Source organism: Orcinus orca, chromosome 4 (assembly GCF_937001465.1).
Source record: "Orcinus orca chromosome 4, mOrcOrc1.1, whole genome shotgun sequence".
Classification (NCBI taxonomy): Eukaryota; Metazoa; Chordata; class Mammalia; order Artiodactyla; family Delphinidae; genus Orcinus; species Orcinus orca.
Genome location: NC_064562.1, coordinates 40,054,053 through 40,081,421, shown reverse-complemented (window position 1 = coordinate 40,081,421; position 27,369 = coordinate 40,054,053). Strand labels below are relative to the sequence as shown.

At 36.7% G+C, this 27,369-nt stretch overlaps 1 protein-coding gene across 6 annotated transcripts in view; it reads right to left on the bottom strand.

Moving 5' to 3' along the window:
- Positions 1–27,369, bottom strand: part of WDFY3 (WD repeat and FYVE domain containing 3) — a 264,633-nt gene that overhangs the window by 93,295 nt on the left and 143,969 nt on the right. For all 6 annotated transcript variants that reach the window (XM_049709048.1, XM_033416011.2, XM_049709050.1 and 3 more), the window contains 12 exons: positions 25,442–25,619; positions 24,419–24,633; positions 22,228–22,340; positions 19,845–20,076; positions 18,254–18,354; positions 17,885–18,103; positions 13,536–13,717; positions 11,456–11,687; positions 9,938–10,098; positions 7,914–8,025; positions 5,240–5,430; positions 3,964–4,116 (listed from right to left, as the gene is read on the bottom strand). In XM_049709048.1, the coding sequence (XP_049565005.1) occupies positions 3,964–4,116; positions 5,240–5,430; positions 7,914–8,025; positions 9,938–10,098; positions 11,456–11,687; positions 13,536–13,717; positions 17,885–18,103; positions 18,254–18,354; positions 19,845–20,076; positions 22,228–22,340; positions 24,419–24,633; positions 25,442–25,619 (2,089 nt within the window). The remainder of the gene's footprint in view (positions 1–3,963; positions 4,117–5,239; positions 5,431–7,913; positions 8,026–9,937; positions 10,099–11,455; positions 11,688–13,535; positions 13,718–17,884; positions 18,104–18,253; positions 18,355–19,844; positions 20,077–22,227; positions 22,341–24,418; positions 24,634–25,441; positions 25,620–27,369) is intronic.

The window sequence follows — 27,369 nt, the reverse complement described above, 5'->3', positions numbered from 1 at the left end:
GAATATAACCACTTCATTAGTTTTTATTTATTGTAGCCCTTTAAAACTGCCTGTATATAGGACTTCTGGTTCTGTTCATAAAGAGATAATTGCTGTGGAAATTACCCTCCTAGAGTAAACAACTAGAAAGGCAAGATCTATAGAAAATTTCTCTGGAATCAATGACTGAATACTATTAGTGAATACTGAATACAATATACTGAATAGAATGAATATGGAATACAAAAACTGAATGACAGGAATCTTGTGTGGGTCCAAAACTGGAAATAACCACTGCAAACTGGCACAGCAAACAATTCCTAAAACTCACAAAGGGCTGAAACTACTTTGCACTCCCACCAACCAGTATAGAGACTTCAAAATACATGGGAAGGTTGGGTAGAGGTCTCAGAAGTGTAATACCTTAGTAGGGGGGCTAAATTACCACTAAAGATTAATCAAAGTCCACCCTAACAAAGCTTAAAAGCATGCCTCAAAAGAATCAAGATAACTGCAATACTAGAGCAAAGTTTAATACTCTTTAAAATAATAAAACAAAATTTAGCATTCAACAATGTAAAATTCAGCATCCAATCAAGTTCCCAAGAATGCAAAAAAAAAGGGAAACTATGAGCCATAAGTAGGAGAAAAAAACCCAATCATTATAAATAGGCCCAGAAATGACAGAGATGATAGAATTATTGAGATCTTTAAAAAGCTATTAAATATGCTCCATAAGCTAAAGAATGTAACAAAAAATATGAAAATGATGAGGAGAGATATAGAAGATAACCAAGATCCAAAATGAACTTCTACAGATGAGAAATAAAATATTCAAAATGAAAAACAGGGGCTTCCCTGGTGGCGCAGTGGTTGAGAGTCCGCCTGCTGATGCAGGGGACACGGGTTCGTGACCCGGTCCGGGAAGATCCCACATGCCGCGGAGCGGCTAGGCCCATGAGCCATGGCCGCTGAGCCTGCGCGTCTGGAGCCTGTGCTCCGCAACGGGAGAGGCCACAACAGTGAGAGGCCCGCGTACCGCAAAAAAACAAACAAACAAAAAAAAGAAAAACATACTGGATGGGACTAACAGAGGATTAGACACTGCAGGAAAAATGTTCGGTAAACTCAAAGACATAACAACAGAAACTATTCAAAATGAAGCATGAGAAAAAAATACTGAAAATAAATGACTAGACAGAGTATTAGTGACTTGTGGGACAACAGCCAGGAACCTAAGATACATGTTAACTGCAGTCCAAAAAAGGTGTGTGTGAGTGGTGGCGCTGGAGGGGTGCGGGTGTCGACCAGGGAAAACAGCTGAAGAAATGATGGCTAAAAAATTTCCCATTTGATAAAAATGAGAAACTCACCAACTTAAAAAAGTCAACAAAGCCCAGGCAGAAGAAACATAAAGACAAGGGAATAACTGACAATTTTAAAGTATGAAAAGAATAAAAATCATCAACTAGAATTCTATTCTATGCAAAAATATCCTTCAAAAAAGAAGGAAAAATACTTATTCAGATGGGACAATTTATCACCAGTAAACATGCACTACAAGAAATGTTACAGCAAGTTTTTCAGGCAGACATATCATTCCATTACAAGATGGAAGTCTGGATCTACACAAAGGAATAAAAAATGCCATAAATACTGTTTGCTGCATATACTATGTGGGCAACTATAAAAATTTTTTAATGCCTTTAAAAGATAATCGACTATTTAAAGCAAAAATAATACAAATATTCTGGGGATTATAAACATATAGAAGTAAAATGTATGACAACAATGGCACAAAGGACAGGAAGGGAGAAATGGAAGGGTACCATCGCAAGGTTTTTACACTATAGGTGAAGTGGTATAATGTACTTTGAAGACAGACTGAATTGTTACACATGTATATTGCAAATTCTAGAACAACCATTAAAAAAGAAAATGCTTGGATGCTATTACAATTATTTTACTTATATTGTCAAAGAGCTGTTCTAAAAATAGGGTAAATTAAGTATTTATTGACCACTACAGTTTGGGGTTATTAGGAATGCCATATGAAGCCACAAAGGGAGCAGAGTACTATAAAATGAAGCCAAAATTTGTCAAGCAACTAAATTTCTGATGTTTATATGCTGAATTTCAGTCAGAAATCTGAAACTAAAGATAATGTGTCAATTACCACATGTATACAAAGCTAGGCTTATTAAGTAGGTCCCTTAGTACTCTCATAATCCTCTCTGCATACCTTTACCTCTGTGCTTTCACAAAATTTTTATTGTCTATTTGCTTTTCTCTTCTAATGCACTAAATGCCTTGAGGCATGGACTCTACCTTTTATTTTCACATCCTTAGCACCTAATACAGTGCTTGGCTCAAACATATTCAATAATTATTTTCTAACAGAATGAGAGGTCTGTGTATCAGAACTTTGCATATCAGGCTGAGAAATGTGTATTTTATTGTGTAGGAAAGAAAAAGCACTGCAAGTTTTTTAATAAGTTATATGATTATATCTCAGAAAGAATGAGGTTAAAAAAATATAAGGTAGATTGAGGAAAGGGAGAAAGAACTGATCATTATTTTAGTAAGAATAGAATTGATTAGGGCTTGGATTAGGATGTAGCAGGAGAAAGAGAAAACACAGACTACATGAAATGTGGAAGCAGAATCTATATGACTTAATATGGGCTGTTTATAAACAGTGAGGAAGGAGGAAGCTGATTTTTCAACTTCAAGTCTCAGTGAATGGGGGAATGGTGGTGCTATTAATAGAAACAGAAGTTAAAAGGAAGCTCTAACTTGGGGAAGGATGTTAAGTTCGGCGTAGGTGTTGCTGGGATATAAAAATGGAAATGTTGAGGAAGAAGTTAGAAATAAGCCTGGAGTTCAGATATCAAGCTAAAGATTTAGGTTTGTGAGTCACCTCTGTAGAAATGAGGCTGTGGGACTGGGTGAGAATCTAAAGGAAAGAAAACAACAAATAAAGGAAAGGATAAAGCAGCAAAGGTGGACACTTTTATACAAAGTAATGAAAAGTCTATAACCAGAAAATTATGGGGAAAGTAGTGAGCAAGATATATGAACCAGGAGAGTGATGCCTAAAAGCTAGTGAAAGAACTAGGAGATGCAAGAAGAGGGAAATGGACTGCATCAGATGCTGCTGAGAGCTAGGGGTACTGAGAACTGAGTAGATGCCATGGATTTTTATTTAGAAGAGGGCTGCTAATAAGCTTTCAAATAAAGTTTCAGAAAAGCAATTCGGGCACATAGTCTGTTTATTGGAGATTTAAAATAACTGACAAGATCGAGCTTATAAGAGTTACAAAGAAGAAGAGTGAGGGCCAGACATCACAGCAAACACCAAGTGCTAGGCACCATTCTGGGTGGTAGGGATACAAAGATGAAGATAGACATGATCTCTGCATTCATAAAGCCTTCAGCCTCACAGGGGGAGATTTTATACAGTGATGAGTATGCAAAGTGCTGTGAACAAGAAATGAAATGGAGAAAGGATATGCAAGATTAAGTGATGCCTTGAGAGGACAGAGTGGAAGCTGTTATGGTAATAAGACAGTAGAAATAAAAATTTTGCTATTTTGGCGAAAAGAATATTTTCCTATACAGCTACTAGTAACCAAAATTTCAGATCTAGCTCCTATTTATTGAGGAAAAGTTACTATCAAAATTTTTTGGTGAAAATATGTTTGCCTCTACTGTAATGCCAGTGGCAACAGCAAACTGGCTATAGTTAGGCATATGCATTGCACCATTTCACTTCTATACTACTTGTAAAATGGAATATCTTTGGGAAGAAGGAACCCAATCACTACCTTACTTTGTATATTTTACATTAACATGAGCATCATAAAATTTTAGAACATAAACACATCTTAGAGACAAAACTGTTCAATAGTTAACTCTATCAATATACAGAATAAGAAATCAGTTCCTTGATTATATATTACCAGTTAGTGTTTATATACATACTTCAAAATCACAAAGTAGATCCTGGAAAGCAGTTGAATTTGGAATAATGGAGGTCTCGTGTCCACTGTCAACAGTTCCCACCAAGGAAAAAGTTAGATGGAGAATGTGGCTGTTAAGAAGGGAACGTTTCTTCTTAAGCAGCATTGCCAGCAACTAAAAGAAAGCAACACCAAATGCCTGTCGGTCCATCATCATATACACATATACGCACACACACATACACACACACAAACACACATTGGAGAACACTAAGTAAAGCAATTCCTGAGACTTCTATGCTGGTTTCTAAATTTTTACTATGACAACGCAACATCAGAGAAAATCTGAAAAGCAGGGTAATCCCATCATCCTCTTATTAAAATATCCACTTTTACATAAACTATTCACACAGAAATATTTAAATTGTTGCCAACATGTGTATACAATTTTTTACTCTTGTTCTCTACATAACATTTTATCCAAAGGATTTTTTTTCTTTTGCAACCTAGTTTCCATAATTATAATTTTAAAAGGTTGAATGATATGTGAGATGGTTATAGTATTATTAGTCATTCTCATACTACTGGAACGTTTAGATTATTCCTATTTTTTCATGATAAACAATGCTGCAATTATCATTTTGAAAGTTTTGCAAAACAAAACATCAAATTAAAAAAAAAAACCATCAAATTAGGTAATTAAATCTACAGAAAACACTACAGTAAACAGCTTATCTACTACCAGTGAACTACTGGCTAAAGTTAAGAGAAGAAGGCATTTGTACTTCATCTACACTAGAGGAATTTAATCTTGCTCCAAATACTTGTTCCTCTTCTTATAAGTAACTTTCTGCCTAAACCTAGTAGAGATTGTAAATACATGAACACAACATATTTTTTAATCCCACATGCGTTTTCAGGACTAGTAATGGCACACAGTGGCTCTCACATGCCCTAGGTAAGTAAGGGGGCGGGGCGAGTAAAAGATGACTGGGTGTGGAGGGGAGAGACGAGGGTAACGAGGAGAACTCTGGATCTATTAACAACTTGGCAGTCTCTAGAGCAGGTGGTTATATGACCCTATTTAATTTAATTCCTGTTTCCACAGAAAAAAATAACTCCAAACTAACAACTTATATTCTCACTCGAAATATGTTAGTTTTAATTAAAACTACCAACTTCTAAAGTTTACTTGGACAATACTATTCTTCCAGAGTTTGAAACTACATGAACTACAATGAAAATTAGAAGATTTTTAATGCAAAGTAAAGTGAAGACCAAGCTTTATGGTTACAAACCTGGTAGCCCTTGATTCTTTCCATCTCTTTGCTGGCTAGTGGGTTACTCTTGACCACACAAACCAGGGCTTTGACTGCTGCATATAGCCCTTCCACATCAGAAGCCATGGCCACCAGGCCCAGGATGGCTGCAGCTCCACCAATGTACTGCAAAGTAGTGGCAACAGGCTTAGGAACAAATGTTCTTACTCCTGATTAAAAGACAGTGAAAAATAATTAAAATAAATTCCCAACTGTAAACAAGAACTGAATAAATCATCTTAAGAAATATTTAATTTATTATAAATTATACCTAAAACCAAAATACCCTTCTATCCTAAAATAAAAATTCTAGGGCTTCCCTGGTGGTGCAGTGGTTGAGAGTTTGCCTGCTAATGCAGGGGACATGGGTTCAAGCCCTGGTCTGGGAAGATCCCACATGCCGTGGAGCAACTAGGCCCGTGAGTCACAACTACTGAGCCTGCGCGTCTGGAGCCTGTGCTCCGCAACAAGAGAGGCCGCGATAGTGAGAGGCCTGCGCACCGTGATGAAGAGTGGCCCCCGCTTGCTGCAACTAGAGAAAGCCCTCGCACAGATACGACCCAACACAGCCAAATAAATAAATTAATTAATAAACACCTACACCCAACATCAAAAGAAAAAAATTCTAAAAAAAAAAAATTCAGGGCTTCCCTGGTGGCGCAGTGGTTGAGAGTCTGCCTGCCGAGGCAGGAGACACGGGTTCGTGCCCCGGTCCGGGAAGATCCCACATGCCGCAGAATGGCTGGGCCCGTGAGCCATGGCCGCTGAGCCTGCGCGTCCGGAGCCTGTGCTCCGCAACAGGAGAGGCCACAACAGTGAGAGGCCCGCGTACCACAAAAAAAAAAAAAAAAATTCAAGGTAGAATTTGGGAGAAGGCAATAAATGCTGATATATATACTTTCAGAGAAGAGTTGGGAGTAAAGGAGCGAATAGAGAAGAGCGGGTTTGAGAGCAAGCACAAGTGTTTCTACTCTATAGCTTTGGGCATGTAAAGACTCAGAAGTACAGAGGCCTTGGGAATATATTTCTGAAGTAAGGGAGAATGCCTTACTAGGTACTGCTGGAGAATAAACTTGGGGAGAGCAAAAGCACTTCATCTCTGTGAATTGGGGAATGGGATGGAGAAGCCACCCTGGCAAGGATGAAGTATTCCCTATAGAAAAGCCAAACAGAGCGCATTCCTGACCACTGCTCAAAGCTTCTCTTAGTTATGTAATCTGAGTAACAGTACATCAGTGACCCTGAAGAGCATAAATATGTGGAAACACAGTACTGGAACTAACTTTGTCAATTAAAAAAAAAATTCACATCTACATTCCTAACCTTGTTTTTTTTTTTTTTTTGCGGTATGCAGACCTCTCACTGCTGTTGCCTCTCTCATTGCGGAGCACAGGCTCCGGACGCGCAGGCTCAGCGGCCATGGCTCACAGGCCTAACCGCTCCGCGGCATATGGGATCTTCCCGGACCGGGTCACGAACCCGCGTCCCCTGCATCGGCAGGCGGACTCTCAACCGCTGCGCCACCAGGGAAGCCCCCTAACCTTGTTTTTTAAAAAAGACATTGAATGTCATTTGACTACCAATCAAGATTGAGTTTTTAAAAAATAAAGCTAATATGCATTTTATATTTCTGTGTGCTCTCTAGTATCCACAGTACTTTCATATATTATGGCACTGGATTTTGAAAGCTACCTTCTAAGGTAATTAGGGCCAGTATTACTAGTTTGTAGATAAGAAAATTGACATCCATGGAGCTCAATGTCTGGCTTAAATCCACACAGTGACAGAACAGGGGTTAGAACCTAAATCTCTGAACTCTTCATTCACTGCTCTTTCTACTATACCACAGTGCTGCTGTATTTTTGCAAAGGACATAGAGCAGTGCTCATTAAATATTTGCTGAATCGAAAAAAGAAAAACTACCATGTGCCTTAGCATAAAGGAAACTTTTATCAATGCAACATAGCCAAAAAAGAAAAACAAAGTTAAGAGATGTGCACATTGCTGGGACAATAATAATCACCTGATAAACATGTAGGATGCTGACCAGCACAACACTTTTTATTTTAAAAGGAACCAATATTCTGTACTGATTTGTACATTAAAATACATAATTGCTAGCTCTGAATTTTAGATGGCATTATTGGGTTATGCCTCAAAATTCTACCTAACCAAAACAATCAATTCTTTCTATGCAGACATTGGGTAAGAGGCTCTGCAGCTCTGACTTTTATTATAGTTGGATCCACAGTGCTCATATTCTGAAGCTATTTCTAGCTCATTTCCAAATAAAAAGCACCATGAGTGTCACCACTGCAGCACCAAACCATGTAACAATAGCAATCATCAGTTATTTCCAAGTCTTTACATCTGTCCCTAAGTGTAGTGTGATCTTTACCTTGAAATTATGTAGACGTATACAGTCAGTGCTCATCAGTGTTGACAAAAGAGGGGAAAAGTTAATGGAATTTTATAAAAGATTATAATTTTTAAAGTTGACTGGAGTTTGGGATTGACATTAATCTCTAAATATTGTAAGAACATTACAGGTCAGCACTATCGAATATGAACTTAAAACACCACACTCAAGTGAAGAAAGTGAACGCAGATTTGAAGGCAAATAAGTCTGAAAGACAAAGGCAATCTGACTCACCCAAGTATCCAATCAGAGTAGCCCCAACTGTCCGTGCTGGTCCATTAAGATGCCCTGCTGAGTTGTGTATCAACTTCACAGGAGTGGCATTCTCATGGGAGGAAATGCCTAACTGAAGAATAGGAAAGGGAAAAATGTAACTATACAGGAACAGTCTGAACATTTTGACTGGGAAAGAAAAAAGAACATGATGGGGAACATATCTTTTCTCTCTCCATAACAGAATATTAAAAACATGAGTATTCATTTTTTAAAAAATGTGCAAATACTTCCAAAGGTGTGGAAACTCAGAGGTACCTGAGTAGACTCAGTTAAATACAGTCTACTGAGAGAAAGATGGTGAGGGGGTCTTGGAAAACAGCCTCAGGGGTCCTTCTGAATGAGACTGTTGTGGTTTAAAGGTTCTTATCACTCGCTGCCTCACAGTATTTCTGATTAGTGAATATAATACTTGCCTTACTCCATAGCCAAGTAAATGTCACATAGATTATCCAAAAGTTTATGGATAAAACATGCCCTGTACACAAAATAAATGTTAAATTTTGCACATACATACACAGTGTGCTTTTAAAGCAAATACAAGGCATAGACTTAATTCTGTTGTTACCGGTAGAATAAATTTATGTAGTTAATATTCCTTAGAAGATTTTTTATATATATATATATATATATATATATATATATATATATATTTTCACAGGCAAACCTCTGCAAAAGAGCTTGTCAATACTTACTATTCCCAAATCCTTTCCCTTCCAGCCTCTTGATTTCCTTCCCCTTAGCTTTGCCTCCTCTAATCAGCCAAAACGTCTTGTCAAGCTCACTGATGACTTCCACCTTCCTAAACCCGATGGCCAGCCTTCATCTTTCTGACTGCTCTAACACATCTGCCACAGTGAATAAGACTTCTACAACACCAGATTCTCCTAGTTTTTCTCCATTCTTGCCGGCTCCATAGTCTTTTCTGCTGGTTCTTCATCATCTTCCCAACGCTGTCACACTGGAATATCCCAGGTCTCCATCTGTAAACCTTTCCTCATCTCCATCTCCATCTCCTCTTTGGTAAGTGTACCTAGTCTTGTGGCCTTACCACCACCTAATGAACACCCGTGGCATTCGAACCTCTCCCCTGAACTCAGATTCATATTTCCAATGATGTCCCCCGCTAAGATGTCTAATATGTTTCTCAAACTTTTGCAAAACTTAATTCTCAGTACCTCCTCCACCCCCCAACTACTCTTCCTATCGTTTTCTCCATATCAGAAAAAGTGACTCTACTTTTGCCTCACCTACCCCGCAGGCCTTCTCTTGTTTTGTTTAGCCACACCTGCCTCTGTGGCAGGCATGCACTTTCCTCAGGGCCTTAGCACTTGTATTTCTGGAATGCAAACCCCACCTGCCCATACATGCATCTTATTCTCCATATTCTCATGCTTTGCTGCCTCATCTGTTTCAAAGGCTGCTCCAATTTCACCTTCTCAGTGAGGCTTCCTCTGACCATCCTACTTAAAACTGTAAGCTTCTTTCTCTCACCTTTCCTGCTTTATTTTTCCACATAGCACTCTTCATTTTCTAACATACTCTATGATCAGGTTATTTCCTTAGCTATTATTGTATGCCTCTTCCACTAGAATGTAAGAACCTTAATAAAGGCAGGGATTTTCTCTTTATCTACTGCTATGTCATGAACAAAATGGTGCCCGGCATTTAGTAGGTTATCCAGAAAAAAATTACAGCCTTAAAAATAGCAATTGTTGCCTTTAGTTTCCTAAAGTTCGATTTCTTAATTGCCAATAAAAATATAAGAATTAATATAAACTATGCACTTGAATTCTCACTCTTCCAAATTAAACTATATATCTAAATATGTTTTGGCTTAAATTCAAAGGCAAATAAACCAAAACAATGTATGAAAGGCATTGTTTTTAGCAAGCACTCATACTTGTGTGGTGCCCAGAAGGAAGCTCTGCAACATCTTTCCAGTGAGAATCAGCAGCAGCCCACTGGGGAATCAATCTGCTTACCTGTTTAGCGATGGCTTTGCTGTCCAACTTGTTGTACACTTTCCGGATTCTTGCCACTGTTAGGGCGGACACAGACAGTGCATAAAGGCCAAATGACACCTTTTCCTCTGGCACTAACGACACAGGAGACGGGACCACACCTTCGGATTTTGCATCTTTACCTTCAAAAGAAGAATAATCCTTTTCAAAATCGTCAGTTTTTCTCCTGATCCTAACACAACTTTTTAATTCTTATTATCATTTTTAAATGGGTAGCCTTGAAAATCTTTTAAAGTGGAACAAGGGAGCTAAATTTAAAAACTGTTTTATTTAATTTCCAGCTCTTCATTTATTTCTTTAATTAGAAAATAAGGAAAAGCATCCAGTCATAAAGCTTTACATCCTAAGTTTTACTCTTCAAATATACTTAATATACAGCATAATGTAAAGGAAGAGGAAGAGTTTTAACTGTTACCAAACAAATCACAAAACACTTCCCCTTGGTTCCAAGGAACAAGGGAATGAAAATGAGTGGAATGTCTATGAGCTTTGTAGCACTAGGTCTCCTTCCCAATGAGAGCCCTCATATATGCCTCTCTTTATTCTTCCAGACAACATGGCAAAGTAGTTTTAAAGCGAGATGGTTTAAGTTTGAACCTCTGCTTTATCACTTAAAAGCTGTGTGACCTGTACATCGCTGTACCTCAGTTTCCTCATCTGTAAAATGGGGATGCAAACAACAGCCCCTAAGTCCCAGTGTTTTGAGGTGATGAATAAATACTTGTGAAGGGCTCAGAGTAGCTATGTCCTTCATGCATATTAACTTATTCAGCACACATTAAGTGCTCAGTCAGTGTTAGCTATTATCAGACACTCTGAATCAAGAACCTGAGTGAAAGAGAAATTACTTAGAAATTACTATTACCATTTACAACATATTTGTCCCAACTCTTCTGAGAACTTTGGCAGAATGAGAACAAGGGAATGGAAGACATCATTTGGAAAGAGTACTACAAAGGAACTGTAGCTTAACATCAACTCTCTGATTCTAAATTCCTTTTGGGAGAATGGATAACAGGAGTGGACTGCAGGAATAAAGACACGAGGAAAATTGATGTTAACTGGTCTAACCTAAAGAATACACGTGTGTATTTTCTAGACCCATCTTTCTTTCCTTTAACCAGAGTAGATATACTTTAAACTGCTTCATGTAATAGGAGAAATGACAGAGAGAAGAAGACTGGGGTTAGACTGTTAGAAAGTATATACCCACATCTTGAAGCCAACAAGAGAAACTGGAAAACTAGTGACTAGGCATGAAGACAAGAAACAAGAAAGCATAGGATGACCAGTGGAGGAGAGCATTTTGAATAGGAGTGAGTGGTCAATAGTATCATGCTGAAGAAAAGTGGAGGAGAAGGCCCTTTTTTTTGATAAATGTAATGTATAACCTAATCTACACATATGCACTTATTCATGCATCTATACCACAGGAGGTAAGTTTTATACAACTATATGAACAAAGAATATGTTACTCACATGGCATACATACGGCCTGAAAGCTTCCAACATAATTTGGTCCTAGTTCATAAATGGTAGTAACATTTGAAGGAGGTAAAACTTCTTCTAGAAAGTGCGTGGGTCCCAAGCGCCAAACCAACGAAGCGATTTGGCGTTGGGCGGGTGGAGTACCAATGTATGCATAGACTGTGCTAACCACCGGCGGATTGGCAGAGCCTGAGCCCCCGGGAGTACTGTGAACATAATGCAGCTGTAAAGAAAATGAAAGCAAATGTGTGAAATTCAACCCCAAAACACTTTCACCAGGAAAATAACCACTTTTTGTGTATATTTTCATTATCCCAAGGCCATGCAACTTTATGAATGTACAAAAGCTGTTGAGCAGAGAAACGTAAGGGCAGGCCAAGATTCTAGAACCCGAACAGCAAGTTGGAAATTTGTATCCAACTCTGTAATACAGATTAATACAGATAAACTATCTAACGCTAGAAGGGCAACAGTCAAATATAGGGATTCTGTTACTATCTGGTTGGTTTGCATACCAAATTAACGATGCTGCTATGAAATTTTCAGGTTGATATAAAAACAGCTTTCCAACTATGATATTCAGGCAGTCTTGAAATTAGTTATGATACCTTCAGTATGAGTCTGTTAAATAAAATTATTCATGCAAAGTGTTTTATAATGCGTGAAGGGTTATAAAAGTATTAGAAAAATAGTCTATGTTATAATTTATACACACACGGTTTAATCTCAGTGAAAAATATATTCTCAGATTTGAAATTACACTGACAAGATGCTTAAATTATCATTCAATTCATTACAATAAATAGATAATTAGAGCGTAAGAGGTTAGGAAATCAAGTTGCTTCTTGCGGTACAGGCAGCCTTCATCGCTTGACAGAATGAGTAACATTCCCATAGATTGTTTTGTCATAACACTGTCCTAGCTTCAGATCATATTTATTATTCCATATATCAAAGAACAACTCCTTGTGATGTTAATAGTATGAGTATGAAGACCAACGTTTGACGTAAAGTTGGTTTCACAGGACTGTGACTTCTCACAGGCACAGTAATGATGATGTAAATATGTTAATAATAAATCTCCTACGTCTCAATTCTAGAAGTTGAGGACATTTTTACTTTCAATGATACTAAAAATAATGAAGGAGCAACCTACTAAAGAATCTACAAGCCCATTTCAAACACAATCCTGTATACAAAGAAAATAAATGACTATTCCCAGAGTTCATTTTAGGGTTTATCATACTGAAACACAATGTCACAATAAAATATCATTAAGGAAGGAAATGTATTCAAAAAGGCTGCCCATTTCACTGCTTTTAAAACTTCAATTCACACAAAAGGTAGACCTTTGCTGCTTCTTTTAAGTGATATCACTATAAAAATGGATACCATCTTTTAGAAGTTAAAGAATTTTAAGAGCTTGCTAGCTCAATTCGGTAGAAAGTAACTAGTAGCATTCATCCTGATTCACAAAAAGAACTTCTGATTCTTTACTGGTTGCTTTAATTCTGTTGCCTCTCCTCTGAATACTGTAGTATAGCTATCTAGAGTAATATTTATACATTCATTTATTCAACAAACAATAAGGGAACACCTTATTACTATTATTATCAGGGACTAATCTGGGTGATCTGAAAACAAGGATGAATAAAAACAGTTCCAGCTCTAAAGGAGCACAGAATCTACTGGACTGCATACAGTAATAACAATGAAGTGACAAAATACTGTGTTCATCATTTATTTAATTTAGGCATCCATCTGGTTTCCAACCATCCAACTGGTTTCTCTCTGGTGAAAAAGCACTTAACAATCTGGCTCAAGCACTGACATATTCGCTAACATCTTTAGTACCCTGTAACCCCTCCTTTCGAGTCTTTTCTAATCAAGTGACTTGAATTAACCAGCCACATGACTCTCACATATTGTTTAAATGGGTACTGAAGGTCAACTTAAAATTAAGACAGCAATTTAAAACAATACCCCTGCAAACACACATACAGGCAAACACACCCACCCCTAAACTGTCTTATAAAAGCAGGTTGAGATTTATAAGCACAAGTACGCTCACCTTCACGGTGCTAACAAGCTGTCCATCAATGTAGAGGGCTGCAGTGCTGTTCTTCAGCATCCCTCTGCTCATCACCAGAACCAGATGATGCCACTGTCCCTCAATGATCAGTTCTCCACAGCGGAAGCGAGCGCAGCATGGCAGAATCTCATAAAAAGAGGATTCTTCACTAAAATCATCAACTAAAATGAAGAGGGGAAAGAAATTAAAAACTTAACATCATCCTCATTCTAACAATTATTCACATCTAGACTTTGACTCTATGTTAAAATAATATGATGATGATGTAAATGAAAATACCCTATTCATTCAATAACTACCTAAAACCTGGGATATATTGTGCTTTGTTCTGTTCAAGATACATATAGTTATAATCAAATAAAGTTATAATAACTAATGAAATAAAAAATAAATAAAATAGACAGTAAAATAAAGTTACAATAGACAACAACAAAAAGAGATTAGTTGATTATTACCTGTCATGGTCTGTTATAAAAGGTCTTTTAAAATCCTAGTTTGAGATGAATTTGATTATAGCACTGGTTAGACAAACAACAAAGAAAATCAAAAATTTTATTCTTACTTTATGCTCTCTATGATACAAGGGGGCAACTATCTGCTTTTAGTTTGTGGTTGTACCGCTCTGACCCTTGTCTAACAATAGCTGGTAGTAAGGAGGTGATTTATGGAGTGGAAAGGTATTTTTTTGGTCCAAGTTTCCTGTTTTACCTGACAACTCTGGTGATTTGCTAACATTTGCAATCACTATTGACTCTAATCTGGCTTGTCTCTGCTACCCTGTATGTTGTCAAATCATGCCAGGAAATAATGGGTTAAGTATTAACTTAATGTTAAGATAGTTAAAAATTAATTTATCTTTAATAAGAATTCAAGAGAAGGTGGGACAGCAGCAGAAATCCAGATGTTAAAAATTAATTCCTTCCCCCTTTTTTTTAAAAAGAGCTAATCTTAACCATGTATCTTAAAGCAGACCCACCAGTTTTCAGTACAAGCACATATAATATACTGAAAGTTAAAAGTTTAAATTATTTGAAGAAAGAATCACAAAAATATTCTACTTCTGGAATCTTAAAATATTTGCATATACTGAAATGTCAAGATTATTATTATTTTTAAATTAATTAATTAATTTTTGGCTGCATTGGGTCTTCGTTGCTGTGCTCGGGCTTCCTCTAGTAGTGGTGAGCGGGGGCTACTCTTCGTTGCGGTGTGTGGGCTTCTCATTGCAGTGGCTTCTCTTGTTGCAAAGCACGGGCTCTAGGCACATGGGCTTCAGTAGTTGTGGCACACGGGCTCAGCAGTTGTGGCTCATGGGTTCTAGAGCACAGGCTCAGTAGTTGTGGTGCATGGGCTTAGTTGCTCCACGGCATGTGGGATCTTCCTGGATCAGGGATCGAACCCATGTCCCCTGAACTGGCAGGTGGATTCTTAACCACTGTGCCACCAGGGAAGTCCCCCAAGATTATATTTTTAAATGACAATTCAGAAGATACATCTACTGATGAGTTAAGACCACTACAAAGACAGCATCTTATCCATAGGTGACCTAATTAGGAAGAGACTTGAATAAACTAGGCAAAAAGCAGGGTCAAATAGCTTTGAAAGGTCTAGTGTTATGGACCAAGGGATGTGAATGAAAAGATAAAAGGTTATGGGTGAAACCAAGAACTGTTCCCTCTCCCTTCCCCAGTTATTAGACTTAATCTTCTTGAGAACTATAGAAGATATTACTTATGAAAATTTTCTGAGGGCTTCACATTCTGACTCAGGCTTAAACTAAGATATACCCAGCATTCAGTGGTGTGTCAGGATATTTGGTAAGCCAACTGGTTTCTGACAGCTTTTAGTTACCTAGGCATCTTAATGGACTATAGCTGTTCAGAGGACAGATGCTTGTAATAGTAGCATCGTTTGTATTACTAAGGTATATGTTACTATAATTTCTAGTTATATATAGACTATCGTAGTCTTGAAAATTACATTTAGTGAAAATGATATAGTTAGAAAACATTTTTTATTGAAATATCCCTAGATCTAATCCTAACTTTTCCATTAAATTCTATCTTCTTTCCAAATTCTCCATTATTATTCACTTTTCTCATTATTTCCCTTTCAAGTCATCTGTGTTTTTCTTCCTTTATTTTTCCTTCTTCTCATTCATTCATTTATACTTTTATATAATATTTGTGGGCCTAATATATGCTAGGCACTATTTTCGGTGGCAGGGCCTAGATTACAAAGATAGTAACATTGTGTGTGGGAACTTAAGAGTTCTAGTAAGGTAGACAGACAAAAACAAAACAAAGAATTAAAATCTATGAAATCCAGATAAGTGATAAAGAATATTAAACAAAGGCTATGACAGTGGACATAGGGAGGAAAGGAAGATTCAAGAAATGTTAAGGAGGCATAATAAAGTAAGACTTAGTAGAAGGGGTGGTATTTTCAAGGATGACTTGAGGTTTCTAGATGGGATAACAGCTAGTGAGGGTGTCATTTACCAAGACAGGAAAATAGAAGGAGATACAGATTTTATGAACAAATATTACAGTTTGAAGTTTTTCAGGAGGACTGTTCATATTAAGATATTTAACATGCAGTTGAAAATATGAGGACAAAGCCTGGGACACAGACATACTAAAATTTTTTAACTTCAGAGTCCCTGAGGGTAAAAAGACCTAATGCTAAAAGAAATTGATGTTTTCTCATGAAGAACAGGTTGAGTACAAAGACTAAACATAAGAGCTTGAAGAATACTAATTTTAAGGGGAAGATGGAAGAGAAAGCTGTTGAAAGAAATTGCAAGAGAGGTCAGAGAAATAGTGAAAGAACAAGGAATGGGTATCTCAAATTGAAGACTGCAGATAGTTTTAATTAGGAAGAAAACATCAATAGGATCAAATGCCACAGAAGGGGCAAATAAAGTATCCACTAGGATTTTAAAGCACTTACTGTATTGATGCCTAACTCTGTGCTGATTGTGATGAAGAATCCTAAGTAAGACAAAAAGCCTTACAATCAAACTGAGGAGCTAACATTCATATTCAATTAATATGTGAATACCAACCACAGGGGAAGCAATATGTGCTATTATTTTATTTAGTCAGTTAAAAGACAAAAATCAGATGATAAAAAAGAGGTATATATATATATATATATATATATATACACACACACATACACAAATGCTTATATTCGGAGCAAAGAAAATTCAGTGAACTGAGATTTCTATTTTATGTTACTCATATCATTTAGGAAGGTATTCACGAATGCCTTGAGTTTGAAGTTCTATTGCATAGTAACATTAACATTATGGCACATTGGAGGGAATTAGTGAATTAGGATTATTAAATGGACTGTATTAAGTCTTGAAGGTAAGTGATGAATAAAGTAATTAAAATGTTATTGTGTCTAGCACAGAGTGGCACATATGGTAGGCAGGTGCTCAATGAATATTCATTAGTTAAGCAGAATTCACAGCCAATGAAAATCCTTACTAAAATATATTAAACAAGCATCCTGCATTCCTAGCAAAAGCTGTGATTTCCTGGCAAGTAGAGATGAATCCTTATTTTAGGAACTCTCTCCACTGTTTTCTATCTAAGTCTCTTTTGAAAGTGAAGGTGCCTTAAAATTTCACTGGTAAACAATATTCAAGATTTTATACAACCTGTTCTTTTCTGTAATAATTTAAATTAGAAAAGAATTACCAGCTGGACCTTAAAACCAACCATTAAAATGAAGTTTGCTCAGCCATAAAAAGAAATGAAATTAAGCTCTTTGTAATGAGGTGGATAGACCTAGAGTCTGTCATACAGAGTGAAGTAAGTCAGAAAGAGAAAGACAAATACCGTATGCTAACACATATATATGGAATTTAAGAAAAAAAAAGTCATGAAGAACCTAGGGGTAAGACAGGAATAAAGACACAGACCTACTAGAGAATGGACTTGAGGATATGGGGAGGGGGAAGGGTAAGCTGTGACAAAGCGAAAGAGAGGCATGGACATATATACACTACCAAAACGTAAGGTAGATAGCTAGTGGGAAGCAACCGCATAGCACAGGGAGATCAGCTCGGTGCTTTGTGAACGCCTGGAGGGGTGGGATAGGGAGGGTGGGAGGGAGGGAGATGCAAGAGGGAAGAGATATGGGAACATATGTATATGTATAACTGATTCACTTCGTTATAAAGCAGAAACTAACACACCATTGTAAAGCAATTATACTCCAATAAAGATGTATAAAACAAAATTAAAAAAAAAATAAAATGAAGTTTGCTACTTTTAATAGTCACAAGAAGCAAAAAGAAAAAGACAGATACTGACCATAGTTTTGGAGTAGTTCCTCTTTGGTGGAGACAATCAGCGATCGGTCTTTTGCTGATAGAACTATGGCAAGGCACACATAATGCTGCTCGGAAGAATTCGCTCGGCGAACAATAGTAAGAAGTCTGACAGGGTGGTTATTTGGAGGAGAACTGAAATGTTCAATGCAAAACCAGCTGGAGTAGCTTAAGCCAGATGGAGGAGGGAAGAATCTTTCACCTAAAGTGAAAATAGAAAAGTAACAATGAAAGAGTTTGTGTTGACTCATATTTATATTTTAAAAAGATGCCAAGAAAAGCAAAATCTCTAAATAAAATATAATCTACTGGGGGAAAGAAAAATCTCATAAGCAGATAAAGTAATATTTACCGGAACCAATGCCACTGACCACGGCCCCATCAGTAAGACTTGTTGTGACGGCATTGTTTGTAGGGGCATTATGAGGGGCCAAACTGGGCAGAAACAGGCAGCTGTTAAAGAAAAGAAAATGCACATATTAGAGAACAACTGTTTTCTTCTCTTATTACTATGTACTTACCACAGTGGAATAAACTACCATTATTTAAGGGTAACCAGAGATAAGAGATCATGGAATAAGTTTGGATGCCTAACAAAGTCTTTCCTTTCTTTCAACTGTGAGTACCAAAAGATATATTTAAAAAATCTCCATTTTAAAAAATTTAAATTAAAAAAGATCATAGTATAATTTGCACATGGTAAAATGCACCAAAGTATAACCTTGTTCAAGACATTGGAAATTTTTCATCACCGCAGAAAAATTCCCCTGTGCCCCTTTCTAGTGAGTCACTCTCCTCTGTTACACTGTCCTGATTAGTTTTGCCCAGTCCCAAATATGTTTTAATTCATTGTTCGATACTAACCCACGACAACGTTCTTAAAATACAATTTATAGTTTTAGATCAATGTAGAAGAATCCCACAAACAACCAGTATAGACATAGGTCTTCTCTCTTAGCGTTTATGTCCATTTTGAGGACAACAGACTTTATAAATATACTCTTCTAGATTCGCTGTAGATTTTTTTTAAATGATTAATATACTTTATTATAGACAGACTTTATAAATATACTCTTCTAGATTCGCTATAGATTCTTTTTTTTAAATGGTTAATATACTTTATTATAGAGCTTTTTTTAACTTATTTTTTATAAGCAGAGGAGAATCTCTCTCTCTTTTTGTTTTTCGCCATGCGGCTTATGGGATCTCAGTTCCCCAACCACGGGTTGAACCCGGGCGAAGGCAGTGAAAGCCCAGAATCTTAACCACTAGGCCACCAGGGAACTCCCTAGATTCTTTGTTACTTCTGCTGTTTAAGTTTTTCTGCCACTTCAAAGTATTTATTCATTTAATGTGATAGTAACTGAATACTTATAATGTATAAAATACTAATATTTATAATGTATAAGATACTAAGTTAGGTAATTTGAGAGAAAAAAGGACAAAACCTAGCCAAAGAGCTTTTACTCTAATTTTAATTTGCATATTATCTGTAACTTTATTGTACTAAATCAGAAGTTGACAAACATTTTCTAGAGTGGGCCAGAGTATAAATATTTTATGCTTTGCAGACCAGATAGCCTCCATCATGACTTTGCAGTCTAGCATGAAAGCAGCCATAGATAACACATATACATAAATGAATGTGGCTGTGTTACCATGAAACTTTACAAAAAGAGAAAAAAAGAGAATTTACAAAAACAGATTTGGACTGTGCACCTTAGATTGCTGACTCTTATACCATATCAATTTATTTAGTATAATAAACAATTAAGAACAATTAAATCCAAAAATCTTAACATGCTCAAGGAACTCAATCATTTGAAAATATATAGCATATACTAAATTTTAATCAAGTAGATTTAAAACCAAAGATCTATTTCTCAAAGGCAAGACTGAGGCATGAAATATAATATAGCTTGGCTACCTGGCAAATTTCTTACCCAAACCCTTCAAGGGATGTGTCAAATTCAACAAAAGTCGGAGTAACTGATGACCCATGAAGTCTGATGTCATGTGGGGTTGTCATGGAGACCAAGCACTTCACCCTGGTCAGGGGTACAGTACTTCCTTCTGCAGATTTCACTAGGCTCTTGCTTATGCGGTAATGGTGATCTTCATGTAAGCTGAAGACACTATCAGAACCCAGACCTTCCATAGATGTGATCATACTACCTGTAAGTCAAAGAAAATCTCTTGAGAAAAATATCATATAGATTTCTAAAATAGTGACTTTAACAAGGCTGATTAATTTTAAATACACTCTTCAGTTTCAATATATACAATAATTTTATTTTTAAACTCCAAAGCTATTATACAGTTGTGTTTTTTTTTTTTTTTTTTTTTGCGTACACGGGCCTCTCACTGTTGTGGCCTCTCCCATTGCGGAGCACAGGCTCCGGACGCGCAGGGTCAGTGGCCATGGCTCACGGGCCCAGCCGCTCCACGGCATGTGGGATCCTCCCGGACCGGGGCACGAACCCAAGTCCCCTGCATCGGCAGGCGGACTCTCAACCACTGCGCCACCAGGGATGCCCTCTCCCCATTTTTAATTCTTTCCATATAGCTATTAAAATTAGACACGTGATCACAAAAATACTTGAATTTTAAATTTCCTATATGCATGCAAATGGTAACACTTTTAAGAACAAAAAAATAAAATTTAAACAAGCTATTCTATTCTTTCAGGAATACATTATAAATGTAATGGAGAAAATATTCCCTCTCAAGATAAACCACATGAATTTAATTATTTCCCTCTTAAGTGTGCTAAGCAGTCAGGCAACCATAAAAATATTTCAATATTCTTAGAGAAAGGAACTATTTTTTGTCAATTCTAAGGAACTGCGTAAAGTACAAAAACAACAACAACAAAAATATATACATGCAGGGGATGCATATTAATTGATAAGAAAAATTGAAATACTGTTTTCCAATAAAACTGTGTTGGAACTCAAAAGGTCTTAGTGTTTCCAAAACACAGTATTCACTTATCACTGATAATAAATTGTAGGAGGAAATATTGAGGTTGAAATAATGGTTGAAGGCTGTTTAATCTCTTTGATTCTCACCTGAAAAAAAAAAAAGCTTGAACTAAATGATTACTATGTGCTTGAACAACAGGCATTCTACTCTTCTAGGTTCCATTCTTTCCTGCTTCACTAGTAACGGTTATTTCAATCCATTAACACAAATGCCTTAACTATGGCTAACAACAAGACAAAACAAATTGTAAAGTTAAAACCCACCAAACTATAGAATTAACACTGGGAGGAAATCCAGGGCATCTGAGCTCTCTATTGAGAGTACTCTTTCCCCACAGCTCTTGAGTGGATGGAATCTGACGCTCCTCCATGGTCTATGCCGGATGGGTAGGCAGTGCCTACATTCTAACACACCCCTCTCCATCATCCTTGCATCAGCCTAATGCAAAAACTTCTCTTCCTTGGAGGTTCTGCATCAGCAATCCTATGACACACCTCTCTATGAAACTGCCACCTACTAATGCTGGCATTTCATTCTCACCTCTTCCTTGTACTAATTCTTACCAGTGCACTGGGGGATCTCAAGGTCCACATGAACAACCTATCTAACACCTCCCTTCTATGATCACCTTTCCTCCAATAAGCTTTACCTCTACTTTACTCCAGAGCCAAATTTTGGGCACAGTCCTTTTCTTTGCTTTTTCTCACCGCTCCAATTTTGATTGCCATTACCCTACCTCATTCCTCCAGTTTACCCATTCTTTTTCTCTCACTACATTTGCTTTTTAGCCTAGCCATTCTTCTCCAGCCCAGTGATCTATTCCTTTTCTCCCAGCCTATCACTAGCTGCTTGACTTTACTTCTTCCCCTATCTATCCTATACTCCTTGGTGTTTCTCTTTGACTACTTTTATTAGTATTTTAAATTTCCTGTCCTCCATGTCCTCCTGCACCAACTGTCCTGCAAAGCCACAGCCTGTGAATAGTCCAGTCAACCACTCTAGTTCAGGCAGCAAAGGCTAACTGAGAAAGGTAAAGAAATTACAGATCTTCTGAGAAAGAGGTATTCCCCCTTCCAAGCCAAGGGTTATTCTGCACATAGTTCTCACCTCCTCTGGATCTTGCTTGTATCACTGATTCCTTTGCCACCCCCATCTGCCCGCTTCTCCAGTCAAACAATGAGATCTTACGTTTTTCTATTTAAATAACAACAAATGAAAAACAACAACAAACCCTTCCCTTTCTTTTTTTTTACAGTCGAACTTCTTGAAATAATTTTCTTCCCTTACATGATTTTCATTTATAAGATAAACCAAAAAAGGGAACTTCAAAGGTCAACTTACTTCTCATCTCTGGCTCATAACTCAGTGAACTTGGTTTGTGGACCCTATATTGTTTTAGCAGTTTTTTGTCCCAGGCACCACAATTTAATGGACTTGCCAAACGTAAAAACTCCCTGAAGAAGAGACAAAGCAAAGTTATTCCTTGATTGGGAACATTATATAATTCATAAACTAAACACACAAAAAATGTGACTTAATGAATTATAACAGACTAATTAAAAATACTAAAGCAATCTGAACAGTTACTATAATATACAATGCTAATTTTATGTTTTAATTCATCAAGCAGTGAAAAGAGCACCAAGTATTGTGAAAAGTTACAAAGGAAACCTGAGGAGCATGTTCTCCTGGAATGTGATGGGCAGAAATATAGTGAATTGTCAAGGGGTTACAAAAATAGAAGCCCTTTATATCCAGTCATTTACAGCATCATGTAAAAGGAAAAAAATAAAAAAAAGAATACTTCTCTGAATTTTCAATTACCTACAGCAGAAAAAACAAATATTTAAAGGTCAGGTACCCTTTGCCAGTTTTTCACATAGAGTGTGATATACAATTAGCTCATAATCTATGGCTTGCCAGCAGCTAGGTGCCTATACCATCATGTGACCTTTGCATTCATCTAATTCATTCACTGTGAAAACTGAGCATGTCCAAATGGTTGGTTTCCACTGCTTCCTCTGTTTACCTAAGTAGCCGGTACAAGTTATTTAGTAAAATACAAGCATTAGGTATGAGATAGTCTCTTTTTCTCATTCAGTCTCTCTACTTTTAAAGTAGCAGATCATCAAAAAGGATCATGGGAAAATCTCCATGCTGTTTTCAAAACTTTAGGTCTCTGAATACATTCATAATGTGACAAAGTGAGCAGAGACTGTGTCATTCATCTTCATATTACTAAGGCCTGGCACACTGCCCTGTACAATACTGTTTAACAAATGTTAACCACAGAGGTTTTTCTTAGCTTGGAGTCAGTTAAAAAATATAAATTACAAATAGAGTCCAACCATTCTTAAGAAAGTTCCAAAAGTTTTATGAAAAAGGAGTACTTTAACAGCAGAAAAAAATTATTTTATTTATTTAAAAATATATATATTTATTTATTTATTTACACTGGGCCTTAGTTGTAGTAGGCGGGTTCCTCAGTTGCAGCTGAAAGTAACAAGATATATGAGAGTATTTTTTTTAAGGAAGGACAAGATGATTTAAACATTAAATCTGTTTGGCTAGGTAATTTCAAGGAAAGTTTTTTTTTTTTAATGTTGTTTTATCCCTAAAACACAGAGCACTGTTTCTCTTATATTAAAAAAGGTTATTCAAATATACCTATTTCTCGAATGGCTAAACTGTGCAAGGTATATCCACACCATGGACTACAACTCAGCAATAGAAAGAAACAAACTCTTGATACATAACAATCTAGATGCATCTCAAAGGCGCTATAACGAGTGAAAAAAGCTAATCACAAAAGGTCATATACTGTATGATTCAATTTACATAACATTTTCAAAGTGACAAAATTACGGAGATGGAGAACAGAGTTGTTTCTAGGGGTTAGAGATGGCGGGGGTTAGGGAAGTGGCTATGATAATAAAGAGGGAGCACTGGGGAGATCTTTGTGACATCTTAATTGCGTGATGGCACATCAATCTGACACAAGTGATAAATAACAGGGGAACTGTAGCATACGTGGATACATTGTACCAATGTCCGTTTCTTGGCTTTGATACTGTCCTGTAGTTACATAAGATGTAACCACTGGGGGAAACTGGATGCTGGGGACACAGAATCTCTCTGATCTACCTTTACAACTTCCTCTGAATCTCTAATTATTTTAAAATTTAAAAAGTGTTTCTTAAAAGAGTTCGTCCACATAAAATGTTCTTATCTATAAAGTAGATGCAAGTCATACAAATATAACATGACTCCATTTTTAAAGGGAAGTGAGAGTTTGCTGGATTCAAGCAGAAGAAATGACCAATGGACAAAAACATCCTGTTTACTAATAACTAGATTGATCTGTTTCTAAGTGCGATATTTTGGGCATTTTGCCCATTTTCGTGGTGTTTTGGTTTTGCCCACAGATAACTGAATATATGTTTATTAAAGCAAGACTCTTGACTATAAAGACTCTAGAAACGGCCATTACTAATGGTGGCTTATTTGAATGTGAAGAAGAGAACATACTGACCTCAGCACCATGGGCTCCAGAGCCTGAGAGGCTAATCGTTCAAACATCCGCTGGAGGGGCGGGTGCAGTGAGTGGTCCTCATCAGCCAGCGCAGCACTGCACCGCTGCAGCAGTCGCGCATGGAGACCAGCTTCACACATGACTTGCTGGTTTCTTTCTGTGTGCACCAGTGATTGTAAAATATTTGCCACGGCAAGTTGAAGGTCCAAAGCATGCTGGAGTTAACAAAGAAATTCATGCCACCAGGGCATTCTTAATAAGATAGGTGATAGTTCTCTCCTTTTAAGAGTTGAAGCACACCTTTAATTTTAATATGAGGTCTCTACATGCTTCAAATTACATTCAGATGAATTAAGTAGCTGACTTAGAGGGACACAGCAACTCCAGAACAGGGCCAGGGAAATATTTCTGGTCTTCATTCTGTTAGAAGCATACCTAGCTCAACTCCATTTTCTTCCAAGTCTTTCATATTACATGACTATATGTAACTAATAATATTTTTATTTTTATAGAAATAGTGGGTATAAAGTAAATATTTTTCATGGTAAGTAAATAACCAGTTTAAAGAATGACCTATTGTTAACATTTGTTACACTTTAGGCCTTCGAAACCATACAACATTTTAAACAAAACTAGTCACCCAAACTCCAGTTCACCCAAACTCCTGAGTGTTACAAATGAAAATACATAAATAGCCTCAAAATGGTACCTTCAGTCATTTTTCTTCCTGTATTATTTATTAACAACTTCCACTGCTGAGCAGGATTTACAAGGAGAAAGGGAATTATTTTAGTACCAGAAGTAACTGCATTTTAACAAATGAGTTGTATTCTAAAACATACGTATCTACTACTCATTAGGAAAGTTAAGACTCAAACACGAAAATCCTGTTTTTTTCCTTTACCTACTTCAGTATGTGACACAGAAAGGTTCCATGTTACCTTCTTGGTCCCACTCCCTTGCTCATGCAGTCACACCTTCCACTCATTAAAGACGGGAAGGAACCAATCTATCCAAGCTTACTTCTGGTTGTGTCACTGACCCAACAGAGGCCAGGAGGTCCAGCATAGAAAGCATGGCTCCAGGATGGATGATGACAGCATCAGAACTCTGGAGAGATGAAGTTGCCACATGTAGTTTCAGGTCAGCAACATTTTTAGGAGGGTAGACAGGGGGAGTTGAAACAGAATGATATGCATGCCTATGAAAAGAAAGAAGGGTAATTGGGTATTTAATTCAATCACATTCTCTGTTCATTTTCTTCATCTTCTACTACCTTTCTCCACTGAGTAAAAAAAAAGCCTTATAATTAGGGGTTGGGTAACAAAACACCTTAACGTTGGGAAATTAAAAAACAATATATTATCAATTCTTGAGTCACATATAGACAACTTATCAAGTCTTTTAGGCTCTTATATGTTTTTATCACTTACTATTTGGAGTGTTTCATTAAAGAATGGCACATGATGACTAGTTAATATTACTCTATGGTGTATTTGAAAGTTCTAAAAGAGTAGATCCTAGAAGTTCTCATCACAAGGAAGAAACCATTTTTTCCTTGAATCTATGTAAGGTGATGGATGTTAACTAAACCTACTGTAGTAATCATTTTGCAACACATGTAAGCCAAGTCATTATGATGTACACCTTAAACGTTATACAGTGCAGTATATCAATTATATCTCAGTAAAACTGAAAAAAAGAAAAACAAAAAGAATAACATACATGACAGCAGATATAAAGAATAGGTGAAATTACAGTGAGTCAAAGCTCTAAGAAAGATGATATTTCTGATAATTTGTGATGAGAGTACAAGTTATATTAAGTGCCTCAGTGAGAGTGTTTTCTTTGAAATTTCCTATGTGTTTTTAACCTTTCCTTAAACCATGGGTAATATAATCAAGAACAAACAAGATCAAAGCGGCCTACTTTATAACTGGTTCAACTGAGTCAGAGTTGGCTCAGAATGCTGGCCACATGTCAATAAATGTATTAAGAATCAAGGGAGTTCTCCTTTAGCTTATTTGGAACTACATTCATGCTCTTTTGCATTATCCTCCCTACCACTGAGAATATTCACAATTTTTAAAAACTTGGGATATTTTACGTAACAAGCTTCCATGAGTTAGAAAGCCTAGCCATGCCCTTGAATGCACAACATTTCTTCTCATCAATGATCTCCACCGTCTATTTCATACTCTTCTTCTGCAATTCATGAGTTTTGCACATTTTGTATCTTGGCACAAGGAAACAGATGCTTGTGGGTTCAGCCTATGGGAGCTCTTTGTTCCAATGAATTGGTTTCAGCATAATTTGTCTAATGTTGAGCTCTGTCACTGACAGCAGCGCAGTTTCAGCTCTCTGGCACAAGAGCAGCTTGGGAAACAGATGCTTTAAGTCACTGATTTAGTAGCAAAGAATTGGCACTGCCTTTTTTTTTTTTTTTTTTTAAGTACCATTCTCTTTTTAACAGAGATTCTAGGAAAGTATTCAGCTTCACTTAAAAAAAAGAAAAAAAAACACACATGTGCGCTACTGTTTAAAGTCAGCATATCCTCCACCTACTCTTTTCCACTCCCTGTTTTTTTTTTCTGTTTTTGTTCAGAAAGATTTAATTTCTAAACTTACTACAATAGTTTTCTAAATGTTTATTAACAACAGGTATCCTCCTCCCATGTTTCTCCCTTTATTCTTTAAAATATTTTGACCTAACTAGAAAAAAAAAAAGATTCCTAATTCCTCTATTGTGTAATAGGAACTTCAAACCATTAAGAAATTTCATAAAAATTGTTTTCATTACACATAAAAACTAATGCAATTTTGAGAAAAAACATCAATTCTAATTGTATATTCTAGTTACAGGCCTTCCAAAATTATTTCTTAGTTGCCTGATTTAATATACATTTGAACTTAAATTACTGATATGTATAGCTAGGAAGAAGTCCTTTATG